The sequence below is a fragment of the Agelaius tricolor genome, unplaced genomic scaffold (genome assembly GCF_023055355.1).
Source record: "Agelaius tricolor isolate 1412-34295 unplaced genomic scaffold, bAgeTri1.0.p SCAF_2, whole genome shotgun sequence".
Taxonomy (NCBI): domain Eukaryota; kingdom Metazoa; phylum Chordata; class Aves; order Passeriformes; family Icteridae; genus Agelaius; species Agelaius tricolor.
In genome coordinates this window covers 69,341,498-69,357,124 of record NW_027269262.1, presented here as the reverse complement: position 1 = coordinate 69,357,124, position 15,627 = coordinate 69,341,498, and the positions used below count along the sequence as shown (strand labels likewise).

Below are 15,627 nucleotides of genomic sequence, written 5' to 3'. Positions count from 1 at the left end.
TTTAAAGAAAACAATGAGCACAAAACCTTTTATGACCTTTTCTAAGAATAATTTGATTCCTATCCATCTATAATTTAATTTCTATTTGTTATTTTCTACAGGTGAAGCACTTTTGCAGTCTCAGAGATAATCATGCAATATCTCTGTGATTACTCAGGCCTTCACTGCTATGTTTTTATCACCTCATCTTTTGTTGGGGAAAAGTAAAAGTTTCATGCATTTATCTACATTTTAATTTTGAGATTACTTCATTTCTAAATAGTTATTTTAATATTCACCATAGTGAAAAACCATTTCCTTTGAAGGCTAGTGTCTGAAGGTGCTTTTATTTTAGAAATTCTTCTGTAGAAATTTACTGGCAGATGTTGCCAAGGTTTTTGTCCCTGCCTAAAATATACCAATATACCCAGACAATGTGACAAGTTTGTTTAGCCACAGACACAGGCCAAAATAGAGACATGTGAGTCCCCATGGTACCCTGCATTTATTTGACTCTCTGTAGGCTCTGTGACCTGTTAGAGTGTCTGTTTGAAGGATTACATGCAACTGAAACTCTAGAATCACTCACACTGGGAGAGAGGTGGGTGGTATTTTGGAAACTTAACTCACAACAATTCCAAGTTTTACAGGTGGCCCTCCTCTCAAAACTGGTCTGTACCAAAACTGACACTGAAAATGGGATCTGGATTTTCTATTTAGGTTCACCTATATTTAAAAAAAAAAAATAATTTGTGTTGCTTTTACCTTTTCACTTGTTTTTTTGAGTTTTTTGTTTGGTCGATTTGGTCTGGTTGGTTTTGTTTATTTTTTCTCTTTCTCATTTGCCTTTATATGCTTCAGAAACTCTCCTAATATATGCCTAGGCACAGTGGAAGCACCAAAGCAGATTTCTTAGGGTTGTCATCCAGTTCTAGGGACTTTGTTAGCTCCTTAGACTGTTTTACTGAACAAAAACAGTTTCTGTTCAGACCTGTATCTCTATACTACTCAGCTATATTATTCATGGGCTCCTAACAGGAAAATTTCAGATAGTGTCACAATTTATTTAAATTAATCTAAAAATAAGTCTTCTGATATGATTTATGTCACTACCAGAGTAAATGTATCTCATGTTCTGTAATCAAAAAACAGTGATTATCACCAGATTTGTTTCAAATTTATTGGTTTAGCTATATTCCATTTTTCACTTTCACAAATGGGAAAATCCTCGATACTATGACTTACAAGAAAAAGAAAATAATTTTCCTATCTGTGACTTATCCTGGGAGAGAATTTACACATGGATGGATGGATGGATGGATAGGTGGGTGGGTGGGTGGATGGATAGATTGATAGATAGATAGATAGATAGATAGACAGACAGACAGACAGACATACAGAAAGACAATTTTTAAAATATCATGGCATAAATGTAAGATAAAATATAAATACATTATTAATTTAAGAAAATCTGACAGAGATACTTAAATCCATTCTCAAAATACTACAGGATTTAGACATACTTTTCAATTCCTCTCAACTCTTTTGTTCATATAGCTCCTCACCTTTGACAGTCTGGCTTTCCAGACTTGATGCCTCACTTAGGTTGTGCTTTCTGTCAAGGATGAGTGTCCTATTAAAGACCCAAAGTTATTAATAGGTCCCATCCTTTTCTACCTCTACAGATTTCTAATAATAAAAAAATATTTAACAATATCTATGATATATAGTAACCTTTACCTAAATTACTTAAGTCCTCTCTTTTATCAATGGAAAATACTTCCCAGTGTTACTAGCTGTTCCTTTTCTCCCTATCATTAATTATTTTGGGCATTTCCATAACAGCATTCCACATATCTTCTTTCCCACCTAATATATCTGTATGTTACAGCTCTCTCTCCTCATAATAAAATTGTTCCAGGACTCTAATTTGTTCATTGTCCTATTCTTTTCTGGACCATTTCCATTTCTGCTATATCCCTTATGAAATTAGAGGACTGAGATTTACCGAAGTATAAGACAGAAGATGTGTCACTGATTTATGTATCACTCTTTGTTATTCTCCATTTCCCAAGAAACACCAGTTCTCACAGAACATTTTTTGTTTTGATCATTAGTGCACATATCAAGATTTGTGTAAGACTACCCAAACTTCATATTTGGGTGTAAATTTAGAGTAGATCCAGTGGTACTTCCCAATATGCATACATTTCATCTTCAACATGTATTTTCATAGACTGAAGTTGGCATTAATTTTTGGCACAACCTTCAGTACTTAGTCTTCATTAGAGTGATCTTGTGCTCCAGGAAAATATTATTTTAACTTAAGCTATCTGTCTACTTCTTCAGCTGTGAATGTACCTACCAAAAACACTGGTCAGTTGGACTTAATCAGACAATAAGAAAGAAACATTTCTTCACTTGAGCATTTCTTGTTAAGTTATTCTCCTCAAAGAACAAAGGTATCCAAAGAAAATTCTGAACATGATAATACACAAAAGGCAATGGAGTACAAAATCAAGGGCTTAGTTAGGCTATTGAAGTTATACTTAGACATTTACTGTGCTAAGCATCATTTACTTCCACAGTTCCTCAGAACTTAAAAAGACTGTTGAAAACTCAGGTTTTCAGGCACCTGAATTTGTACCCAGGAGCCCAATTTTAAACACCCACTTCTGTATTCCTCATTCAAAGTTTTTATAAGAAGCAGCTGAGGAAACTAAGTTTAGGAAAAATGTTAGTTTGTTTGTTGTTTTTTTTTTTCTTTGAATCATATTCAAGACTGTTAGAAAACCTTTTTAAGCTTTAAAGAATTTGCTATGTATCTCTGTATGAGAATAATATATCTTTCATTTTGATATTGATTTTAAAATACTCCTGAGCTTTAATAGAACACTCTGGACACAGAGTTTGCCAGGTTTCTTTGCCAAAAGGCCATAAAACATAATAAAGGATTTGCATTGCATCACAATGTTTCTCTACTGATATGAGAACAGCCTTCTATGAAACATGTTATTTAATTCCAAATGCTAGGGAACTATATAACAGAATGAGCAGAAGGGAACATTTAGAATGAACATGAGAGGAGGAAAACATTTTTTTTTTTAAAGTAGTCTATCAACACTGGCCCAAGCATGCAACACTTCCAAAGTAAGAGATGTAATCCTCATGACTGGAGTAGCTTATGTTTAAGCCACACAAGTTGCATGGGAATATATAGCAGAGAGAAAACCCACATTGCCTTGAGCTGAATAGTTTGATTGATCTAGTATGTCCTCTGCTTCTTAGAGAGAGCACTGAATAATGATACAGGTGAAAAGTAATGATGCAGGTGACAAGTTTTCAGTTGGGGCAGGCAATGGGGTAGTTGTTTGCTGGTTTCATTTTAGTATTTTGCTTTTTTTTTTTATTTTATGGCACTTAGAGCTCTAGAATGACAACAATCTATTATGCTGGGCTCTTCAAATTCTGATACCTCTCAGAGAACTCCTCGATCCCTGCTTCCACAATTGCTAAAAGACTATACATGTCTACAGTTTCTCACAGTGTTTATCCTGTACCTTTCTCAGAAGGATTTTTATGTTGTCATTTCTGTATGACTTTGCCTTATTTTTCATAGATAATGAAAAATAAGGCAAAGTCATTTCCATTTTGCACAGTGGTTTCTACCCCTCCCTCAACCAGTTCTGGTGAAAGGAATTTCTTTCTTAAGATGTTCTGCAGTGTCCTTGGCATCTGAAAATTGAAATTCTATCTGAATTTCTGTATATGTTTCTGTAAGAAAACTGTTTACTAAGAAAGACATACTTGAGGAAAATTGTCCTACAGAGTCTTTACTGAGCCCTTCTTTCAATGTTATTTCTACCTTTTTCGTTTGGAGCACCCAGAAACAAACAAAACACAGCAAGACAGAAGAAAGAAAAATGATCCCTTATTATAAATAAAATCTAATTCAGTAGAAGAGATTAATCTCCTGGATGCCTACCTGTAGCACTGTAAGAGCCTACAACCAAAATAATTAATATTATAAACCATACACATGTAAAAAACTCTGAATTACTTTCCTTTGGTTAGTAGCCTGTTCTCTCCATTGACTGAAAAGGAACTCAAGAGTAGATGAGGTACTGTTAAGTTAAGATCCATAGCTGGTTGGCTTACTTCCAGCAGAAGGAGACAGATACTCAGAGGAGCATATCAATATAGTTAGTAAAGGCAATGTAATTATGGCCTATATCTGTCGTGGTCAAGATATAAAAACTCAATGATAATAAATTCAAAAAATCAAATATGGCTGTCGGTGCAAGGATCAGCCTCAGCATTGTCTGAACTTTATCTGATTTGTGGGTCCTCATCGCCTCTTTTCTCCTCAATTTTAATGTCTTTTTCTTTCTTGGAATAAGACAATGAAGTTTTGATTTTCCAAAAATTGAGGTCTTAATTCCCAAGACATTTCCTAGTACTTCTAATATACTTTATAATGTACTTTATAATGCCACTTTCTTACCTCCTTCCTTGGAGCAGAGGGTGATCAGGGTGTGAACCGTATCCATCAATTCAAGCTGCTGTTTCTGCAGGACACTGTTATTGCTTGTTGCCTTGTTTAACTGCTTCTCCAGTTCCTGGATTATGTAGCTTTGTCGTGTGACTAAGCTTTGCAGGTTCTCTTTTTCCTCCTTCAAAGTGGCCAGCTCCTCTTTGTGCCTTTCTTCCATTTCTAGAATTCTGTGCTCAAGTAAACTAAAATGAAATAAAACAATTAGTAAATATTATTTCATGCCATCACAGTTAATAATACAGAAACCAGAACATTTTTTTCAGTGTATAATTCATTACCTAAAACAATAATTCTAAAATATGTCACATCTAGTAATTCAGCCCACTGAGTCAACCATAACTGATCTCTAAGACTGAGATGTTTGCATGTTGTAGTGTGTAAAGGGCATGGAACTGCATATGTAGGTATTGCTCTGATTTACAAATATGCACAAGCATAGGGCCAGTAAAACATTTGAATGTAACAGCTGAAGCAGAAGAGCCTGAGGTAGGTAGAGGAGAGAGAAGAGCAGGATGCTGAAGAGGACATGGTTGGTAACATGAATAGATCAATATGATGAGACAAAAATCAGGGCAAACTGCAGAAGAATTTGTGAAGGGTCTTGTCACTGAGAGGAAAACAAGCATTATAAATTATGGAGGACCATCAAGGTGTGTGGAAGCCACAATAAATGTACTTTTTGATGTGGTTTGTAAAGCTGGGATAAGAATTTCCCACCAGATGAGCAGTACCTGGTTTCACATTAAGAATAGTACTGATTTCCCAAAAGGTAAATCAGCAACTTGCATTTTAATGTAGGATTCCCTTTTTCCTTGAGTCTACACTCATATCCCACGAACACTCCCCAGCCATGTTTGGTTGTTCCACAAAAGGCTCCTCAGGCAGAAAACTGCTGGGCATCATGCTATGTGATCTGCTTAAATCAATTTTGATAAAGAATTTTGAGCATGTGGAGAAACCCACTTTCTCTGGATGAATATTCTTTTTCTGGTGCCCTTTCCGTCCTGTGCTGGAAGTGTTCAATTTACTGGGATCAAAGGCATATCAGATTACATCTAGAAAAATAGTGCTGTTGTAGACTTAAAGGACAGCTAACATCTGTCTAGCACAAACGAGAAGCATTTCCAGGACAGTGCTTTGATGCTGTGGTGGGAATTTAACAGAAAGAATGTATTAGTATGAGATAAAGAAATTAATTCAATCTCGCTGTTACTTTCTCTTTGGGGTTTCTGTTGTATCCACCAAAGGTTGTGTTTCTCATGCCCAGAAACTAAGTGGTGGTTAAAAACTTGCCAAAAAACTGCTTCCTGCTCAAGTCAGTCTTAGGTTTTATTTATTTGCACTGTCCCTCTACCTTTGTTTTTACTTCTGGATAATAGATCAGTGGCAAAATGCCTGCATAATTTTAGGTCATTTAACCTAACAAAGGAATGTTATAAAATCCATATGGAGTTGCTTCTACTTTATATCATGGAGCCTTAATATGAGCTGTTAGAGATGATAACAATGAAAGATTAAATTCAGGCTCCAAAATTTACTGTGCAAGCTAGAATAAGATAAATTTTTTTTTAAAGCAACATTTTTTTTCTGAAATATTATAAATGTGGAATTTACAAAGATCCTGAAAAAAACATACTTTGTAATATCAACATGTCTAGTTCTGTGAAAATCAGAATCATCTGAGTAAAGGGAGCAAAAAAGTAAAGATGTGAGGGAAAATACATTTTTGTAGGGTCCCAAACACAAAGGAGAATATATCTCATTTTAAAAGGCTCATTAATTAGAAACAAAATAAGATTTAGTGGACTGAAACAAGATGGTAGAAGGTTACACCCTGAAAAAATATGGATTTTAAAGCCAAAGACTATAAATTATTTTAGCACCTTATCAGAGCTGTGGCTGATTTTTCATCACTTGAACACTAACATTAAACATCATGTTTAGATTCACACCATGGTCTAGATTCACATGGATTTTTTGAGAATGTGTATGTGGTAGCCTTTGAACTTTCTTATGCAGAAAGTCAGATGTAGTTTAGTTTGGCAGAAGTGCTTGAAAATCTTCAGATAGATTTGGTTCTAGTCATAAAATATTGTCAAAGAAAAACACCTCCTTTTGAAATTTATCAGTTCTATCCACAGAATAATTCTATTCACTGATAATTTTTTGCAGAAATTATTGAAGTCCTGGTTGGGACTCTAGATTTTACCTTTTTTGATAGACTAATTACATCAATGCTCTTGGGATAGGAGAAAGGTCCAGTCTGTAATAGAATGGGTGCTAGGTGGGGCCACGTCCCAGTCTGACATCTTACAGTCCCCCAAAATATTGTGTATTTTCAATGCAAGACAATGTCATTCAGGAAGATAGAATATAGCTTTTTGGTTAAATAGTAAGTAAAGACAAAAAAGTTCCCTTTATCCTTATCCATGTCATACACTACAATGTATTTTCTTAATTCCACAGTATCCTATCTGCATGTCCACAACTAAATAATTTCCATATCTGAATTATTTCATGTCAAAGAAAGAGCCTTTGACAGCCAAAGTTTATGCATTGCATTATTTGTTTCCCACTGTGGCCTTCCTAAAACCATAGCAAATGAATCCAGGGGGATGACAATATTATTTGTGGCAGCACTGACCATGTCAAGCAAGAAAAGAGAAGCTGACAATGTTTAGAGCTCCACAGTTTGGCATCTACGGAGCCAGACAGGAAACAGATGTTTTGTGGCTTTAATAATAATACAAACTAATATTTCTGAGTGGTGTGTCAACATGTGGTGGAAAGATGGAAGTGTCATAGCACTTGCTTCCTTTGTTTTCTATGTAGATTAAAAGTCTTGTAATTATAAATTGCAAAACTATGCTAATTTCAGGAATGCATATATATTCATGCAATTGGCTTTCTATATCCATAAATCTATATCAGATAAAGTAAGTCCGGAGGATAGGACAACTCCCTGTATTTCTGGGAGAAGTCCAAAACATTCATTTTTGTTTTACTATGAAATAATGAGAAAACTTTGGTCAAATCTCCAAATGAACAAAAGCAAAGTCTTCACACAGATTGGGGATTTCTGAACTGGACTGTTCCAAAAGGAAGAAATCCTTCAATAGTGTGAGAAAAGCTGCTCTTATGGCTTTAGACAACAATATGGCCAGAATTGTTCATTTGTATTGTTATATTAATATTTATTATAGATAATTTAAATTTAAGAAAAAAATTGCTTGGAAGTTCAAAAAATTCTTGAAACTGATTGAAAGCAATTTAAAAGGTATTTAGAGTTTCTTTAACTGTGGCAAGACCACTCTGTTGCCTTATTTTGTAACATCAGACAAACTCTATCAGACAAACACCATTAAGAAATAATTTTGCTGAGTGCTTGGTAAAGATATTTTTTCAAATTTTTAAAGAAGCATTATCTAGGAGAACATTAATCTAACACACACACAAACACACACGCAGATCCCAAACCCAGACAAATTTAATATTTCTAAGGGTTAGCTATGTCTCGATGTCTAATATAGTGGTTTTGGTGGGGCTAGGAATCTATTTTCAATGGCACAAATGATATCTTGGCTTTGTCAGCCTGTGGAATGACTTAGTGCAATGCCTCAGTGCAACAGTGGTATGTCCAGCTGATTCAGAAAAAAAACCTCTACTAATGCTGGAGAGGGTAGAATACCCATACAGAAGGCAAAGAATGACTTCCAGTGAAAGCTGTTGTCATTTTGAAAGGTGATGAAGTAGAACATGTAGGAAACACTCTGGTAGCTGTCCAAGGGAGAAGGAAAATATGGTTTAGACAATCTGCCTTATAAGGTCGTTTAATCACTAATCCATTCCAGACCACAGAAGTTTAAGAGATTTTTTTAAATCTTTGTTTTCAGAATCCTCAGTTTAGAGGACTTGTGAGAACAGGATATAGACCAGACCTTGGAGATGGACATCTTTTGCATTAAAATAATCTTTTAAAAAATTATTATTTATTAAATATACAGATAAAACATAGCTTTGTTGAGGTATTCAATAATTAAAAACAAGGAATTTCACACTAGAAAAAAGGTTTTTTGGCCATATATAGGTAGGCTTATTTTATTATATATGTATGGGAAGACAGATGGGTAGAGGATTTCAATGCTTACTTTTGAGTGCAAGAACATTATTTTACCAAAGAAAGCCTGAAACAGCTTCTTTGTACTTCCTTTTAAGTGAGTGAAATTTTCCCTATGTTTTTAGGTGCTGACCATGCATACTACCTTGGGAGTCTGATACTGTCTGATCGGTTTAAGGAACTACGAAAATATGTGTCCCCCTATTTCTCAGGGCCTGTAAATTAACAGTAAATTAACTTAGCACCAGTAAGCCTACTTTTTATATCAATGACAAGATAATTCACATAAGTGAAGTGTAAAATTGGGATTTATCTTTTTAGTATATGCACAACCTTCAAATAAAACTTGACAGACATATTGTGTTTCCTCATCTTTCACACAGTCAAACACATTCAAGAACCATTCTTGAGTCCTTGCTTTTTATAGCATACAGTAATTCTTGTACTGAATGTGTTAATCCAGTATTATTTTCTGCAAATTCAAGCAAGATTTTATGTTTAAATTTCACTTCCACGATTTGTTGATGGAAGATCCAGATTTCCATTATATTTTTCCTCATTTGTTTCATTTTAGCAAATAGAAAGTTTTCTTACACTTGCTTATTGTAACAAATGGCACACTATAAATCAAATGCAGCTGGTACACTCTGGGGGAAAAAAAAAGGGGGTTCATAAGGCACTTAAGAAGGGAAATCTTTCAAGAATAAATCAAAATAGCATTTAGAAAGCTCTTGTGGGAAAAAAATGGCAATGGAAGAAACCACCGTTTACATTATAGTGGGTGGGAACCCACAAAACCAAATTATTTATGGCATGAGAACACTCAATAGACACATGATTCTAAGGCAAATGTGACTCTACTTATGCCATAGAATATCTTCCATTTCAGTGGAATAAAAAAAAAAAATTGGCCCCTCTTCTGAGCAGAGACAGGCAGTAAAGAGAAAGGCCAAGAATAGACATATTTCTAGTCTAAAGAACATGCACTGCTCCCTTGATGATATGCAGTGTTAATTTTATTTAAGAACAATTTGCAAGTTATAGTACATCAACGGTCAGTTACTGTTACTATGAGATTTTTGCATTCCTTTAATCCAAAATTCAGTTGATTGAACGTGATTAATATCTTAATTTTTATTTTATATAGAGGAAATTTTAGCACAGAGACACAATTTATTAGCTCAAAGTACACTATCTCTTTTGATTGTTTCTGCAGAGACAATAGCTCCTACACTAGATCCCACTGTGCTATAAACCTATTGCAAAAGAAAGATCCTTTCCAAAATAGCTTACAGTCCACCTACATAATGTGGAAGAAAGTATTTGTCTCCATTTATTGGTGTATAAGTGGTATGGAGAGGGATTATGAGTACCTAACTGCAAATAGCTACTAAACACAGCCTGATGAGTAATCTGCAAATTTTGTTTAAATTTAAGCAAGCTAAAATTGTTGGCATGTCCAGAAGCCTAGTGTCTGCTGAGGTCACCAAGATTTGTCCCACATTCAGCTTGACACACACATAATTGATTTCAAATTTAGAACCTGCATGGCCAAGTCTACACAGTTCTCTGTGAAAAGATGATGATGATACAAGAGTGGATGATCCATATTTTAGTGTAATTATAACACTGCCTTCTCCCTAATTTTATCAGTCCCAAGGAGACTTTAAAAGGACTCACCCGATGCATGCCAGGTCCTTGCTTTGCTACAAGATAAAATTCTGTGAGCTTTTTCATCTATCCACAAATACCTCTACCTCTGAGAAAAACAACAAAAAATGTGCTTTTAAAAAAATAGCCCTTCTTTTCTTCTGACTTTTCAAAATCCATTTTATCATAATGTCAGCCAAGTCAAAGGTCAGTTCAAGTAGGGCTTATTTGTTTACTGCCATGAAGGCTTTTTACTCTGATTCATTCCTAAGGTAAATAAATATATCCCAAATATACAAGACACAGTCTCTTAAGCAGCCAACAAAATTGTGTTGCTAATCATATTGCAGCAGATAAAAGTACAAGTACTTATATACTTAACTAATGCTTGAATTAAGTCAATTTTGAAATAAATTTGTAAAATATGTAGAATGAACTGCCCCCTGCCAATCTGTCTGTGGATTACAGGGAGAGCAGTTTAGGTGAATTACCTATTTTTGAGATTGCTAAAGACAAAGTTAATCCCACACTAATTTATTCACACTTTTATTTGGTTAAGGGACATCTCTGGAGTTCAAGAGTTTTTAGTGTAATTCAATTTCTTCAGAATAACATTTGCTGGAATTATTGGTTGCAAACAGTTTTCAGATTAAATGCATTAAACTGGTTTTCATAATCAGTAGCAATAATGATATATTATTCAACCAGCTTTGCAACTAGACACATTTTACAAGCACATTTCTTCGTATCAGTATTTTCTATTTTTCATCACTACCTGTATTTTGTCTTCTTTACCTTGTAGCCTCTTGCCCACTATGGTGCTAGTCTGCCTTATGCATAACCCTGGGCAAGGTTTTTCTGCCTCAGCTGCCAATTCCTGTCCAGCAGCACGGGGTCACACTGCTCTCTTTGGAAGACTGACTGATCTCAATTAAAACAGTCCTCAACAGCTTGTATCACATGCTTCAGTCTCTGCCTCATCTTAAAAGCTGTTTGCCTCATTTTAATATCAAATGTAGAGAGAGGAAATAAAACCTTAGTCCTAGTCAGACTTCACAGTTGTTCATTCCAGAAGAGTGAGGCTGAGGAGTCAGAGCGCTCCCTGCCCTCCCTGCTCACCCCTGCCCACCACAGAGGCAGGAATGTATTGGGTGTTTCAAAGAGCAGTCAGGAAGGGGAGCAGCTTTTCCCACTGTCCTGGGTGCCAGTGCCCAGGTGCAGCTGCTGTGAGGAAGGGCCAGAGCTGCCCTTCCTGGGGCACAGCTGGTTCCAGTCAGCTGTACAGTGTGTGAGGGAACAAGGGAGAGAAGCAATGCTGCAGACACACCACGGTTAGAGAAGGGCAAGGAAGGAGGCACTGGAGCAGACACAGCCCTGCAGCCTGTGGGAGAGGCCATGGTGGAGCAGATGTTTCCCATGGAGGACCCTAGAGTGGAGCAGATATGTCCAGAAGGAAGCTAACACCTGTGCAGAGTCCCTGTGGAGCATTTTTACCCTGAAGTACACAAGCCTGTGGGAAAGAACCATGCTGGAGAAGGGAAAAAACTTGAGGAAGAAGGCAAGGCAAAGTGTTGTGCTTTGTCTACTGTCTACAACCCCAACTCATCCCCTTGTACTGCTCAGGGGGCATATAGAAGAATCAGTAGTGAAGCTGACCCTGGGAAGAAGGGGAGGTAGAGGTGAAAGGTCTTTTTGGGTTTGTTTCTGTTTCTCACCATCCTACACTGTTATTAATTGATAGTAAATAAGGCTGTTTTGCCCATGACACTAACTGATGAGTGATCTCCCTGTCTTTATCTCAACCATGAGTTTTTCATCATATTTTCTCCCTGTTCTGATGATGAGGGGGAGTGAGAGAGTGTCTGGGTGGGCGTCTGGCATCCCAGACAAGGTCAGCTCACCACACATGCTCTCTGGCATACTGAATTGCTAAGCCCAGTGACTTCAGGTGCTGAATCTCTGTGTCACAGAAAGGGAACACTGGAGCTACTTCCCAACTCTAAATTTACTGCTTAAAAAGTTGTGTTGGTAAATAGTTTTTTCACCACACAGGACATAATATAGTGTAAGTTCACACCCCAGGTGTTTTAGTGAGTTCATAAATATTACCTATGCTGTCCACTTACCATATTTGCTGCTTTCATCAGTTGCTTAAAACAAAGTATACACACACCACTTTGTAATGAACAGAGAAAGAGACCAATTACTCAGTCTTACCTATTTTTCTCATGAATTTTCAGGATTTCGTGTGTCTGTTGTAGCAGCTGTTTTTCTAGCTTGTATGTTGACAGGGAATTTTCCAGCAGCTGAATTTCAAGTCTGGATGTTTGATTTAGCACCTTAAGGATAAATCAAAAACATTAATGTTTATGTTGTCCTGGATATTTTGTTTTAGCAGCATAATATAATAATTTAATTCTGATTTTATGATTTGTCAAAAATTGTTTCTAAATCCTTTTTTAACCTCGGCTGCTCAGCTGGTGCAGATGAACTCAATCAAACTGCACTGATACGTACCAGCTGATATTCTGGCACTCTAAAACTGTAGGATAGTAGCAGATCAGCAGAAAGAGGCAAGGTGACTGCCAAACAAGCTTCATTTCAATAGAAAAAACGAGATGTGCCTCAGACATGCATTCTTACAAAGCATGCTTAAACCAGAAAAGTGCAAGAGTACTTGGAATGAATTCAAAGTGTTGCATCTGCTATTTTGTAAATAGAGCTCCTACTTTAGCTTTCCCCTGCATTCTCTCTTTTGTGGTGCTGGCAGTTCAGTGCCTTATTTTTGTTTGAAATCGTTGACATTCACAACGCAATCTGAATTGTCCATTTTTGTTGTCCTACAGAGCTTGAAAAATTGGGAAATGATTGATATACAACAACAATGAAGATCAGAAGCTGTGATTTATCCTGTTACTCATTATTTAGCCTGACACTTGTATCATCGACAATAGGGAGCTGTTTATTGAAAGTCAAATGCTGATCTAGTTTCCTGGGCAGTCCTACCTTTGTGGCACACACAGAGCTAAATATACTAACCAAATGAAATCAAAAGAAAGACACATAACAAGGGTCAATCATCAATGCTGTTCTTACCAAGAAACAAAGTGTGTTTCCTGGACCCCTGTGTTGAAATGTTTTGTGTGGTAATGCATTAGAAAGGAAAGAGTTTGGGAAATGTTCTCTGCAATTAACAGCTTTTTGAAAACCATGCTGGGAACATACCTGGGTTTCAACATCCGTGAGTTTTCTTGTCTGCTCTGCTGTCTGGCTGAGCAGGCTGGTCCCTATCTCGAGCATGGTAGCAGTGTGGTTCTGCACAGCATTCTGCTGCAGCTGCACCATCTCTGATTTCATGTTTTCCACAATGTAGTTCTCAAGCTGTAAAAGACAAAAGGTTGTAGCTGTAGTATTTTTACCCATTTAGGCATTCTGGTGTTATAAAGGGTGCATAGCTGGAATTCTTGTCAAAAGCAGAAATTTTAATATTTTCAGGGGAGGATCTCAAGTCTTAGTTGACTATATGACTATTGGAGTAGGGATCTGACTATCTCCCCCTGTCAGCTGGAGTCCTGAGATTTTTCCAAGTATCATGGTCTGTGTCAAGGTTGCAGTAAACATTTGTCATGGAGATAGCAGCTTCAGAATGAAACCCTAAAAGAGCAAAGCACACCAGAGGAAAATATAAAACCCTATTTGTTCATCATAACTTACATGTGAGTCTTCCATGGAAGAGATCCTATCATATCCTACATCCTCTGTTTTATGTCTGTCATTCAGGAATATGACTTTTTTATTCCCTTTAATCCCCCAAATGATTTTTTAGAAACTTAGCAACAAACACAGCTTAGTTTAATTGAGATCAAAAATTTGTAAAGAAATGGTGACACTGTCATGCCAATAAAAGAAGGAAGTTTTTGGCCAAAAAGCATAGAAAGCTTTTTTGCTCTTTTGCTTTTTTGGTCTTGATATTTGGTTTTACATCGCAAATTCTTGAACAGAACCTGAACAAGAACCCTCTAAATAAATGAAGTATCCCAGAGAGGGGCGCTTTTTGTTGCAGTTTGTTTTAGTCAGTGTAGACAGAATCATTCCCTTTTAGCTGACAGTGTCCTTGCCCTGCCATAAACCCAGGGCTAGTCTACAGTATGATGAGATTGTTTCTTACTTATATAAGCACCGGTCTGTCCTGATGTACTCCATAGAGCTTTAACATAAAGATAGGTGGCCCAGAACATAGTTTTCAATACCTTCCACTGATACAGCCAGTTGGAGTCCAGCTGGTTTAAACCCAGTGAAGATTTAGTCCTTAGTTGGTAGTTAGTCACTGTGACAGGTAAGTTGCGCAAATAAATAGCAAGAACCAGATGGAGTTGATTTAAATACTGCAAAAAGGAGTGGTAGTCAGTTATAGAGTGTCATTACTAAGAATGGCTGCTTTAATTTTTTCTATATATACGTATATTTTCATTTTTTCTACGTATACCTGTGCCTAGGGGCCATGACTGTTAGATATTCTAATGAGTCACTTCAGTTGAGCTCACAATATATTTATTACTAGTTTGATCATTTATGTGCACCTACTAGTTTTATGAACATTATTACAGAAACAGGACACTGCCACAGTGTAAAATATTTTCTGAATAAGACAGTTGTCAATGTTTTATTTGTTTGGTTTTTTATCCCAGTGTGAAGAAACAATAACCATCATGGTCAAAACTAAAGTGAATGTCCTATGGATGTTTTGATTTTTTTCCCCCAAACTATCTCTTGATTGCAAATAGTCCTTGTGAATGAGCCCCATAAACTGGGTGATTGTCCTTTTCCTTATTCAGGTCCAGAATATGGAGACTGATTCTGGAACATCTGAACAAGTTCAATTCCTCTGATGAATTTCACTTCCTAATGAAACACAGAGTTCTCCAACCATGGTACTGCTCATGACAGGTTACCAGCACACACATTTCCTCACATCCAATGTCTTTTGGTTGCAGATAGGAGCATAGCATGTCTGTATTGTAGCTGTACAGTGCTTGATTTGCTAGCCTGGAGCTTTCTGAAACTGCCATGCTGTACATGATGAATGTGGTGTATATGTGCAATGGATGCCGCTGAAAACTGCTGCAGAAATGGTAACAGCATTTGTTACACATCAGAAATCAGAAATTAGATGTTTTCACATATATATAAGATAGAGAAATAAATATAAAAATAAATTCATATTTTTAAGTAAATTTCTTTGCCTGTTACTTTAGTCACATTTCAGAGAGGATTGTGATTGTGATTGTGATTGTGATTGTGATTGCATCTGTGTGGAGTTACAGCA

General features: G+C 36.4%; 1 protein-coding gene across 1 annotated transcript in view; it reads right to left on the bottom strand.

The window, feature by feature from the left end:
* ANGPT1 (angiopoietin 1) overlaps window positions 1-15,627 on the bottom strand; it is a 151,905-nt gene that overhangs the window by 68,572 nt on the left and 67,706 nt on the right. The window contains exons 2-4 of the mRNA XM_071421377.1: window positions 13,527-13,682; window positions 12,519-12,640; window positions 4,484-4,716 (exon numbers count right to left, since the gene is read on the bottom strand). Of these exons, the coding sequence (XP_071277478.1) occupies window positions 4,484-4,716; window positions 12,519-12,640; window positions 13,527-13,682 (511 nt within the window). The remainder of the gene's footprint in view (window positions 1-4,483; window positions 4,717-12,518; window positions 12,641-13,526; window positions 13,683-15,627) is intronic.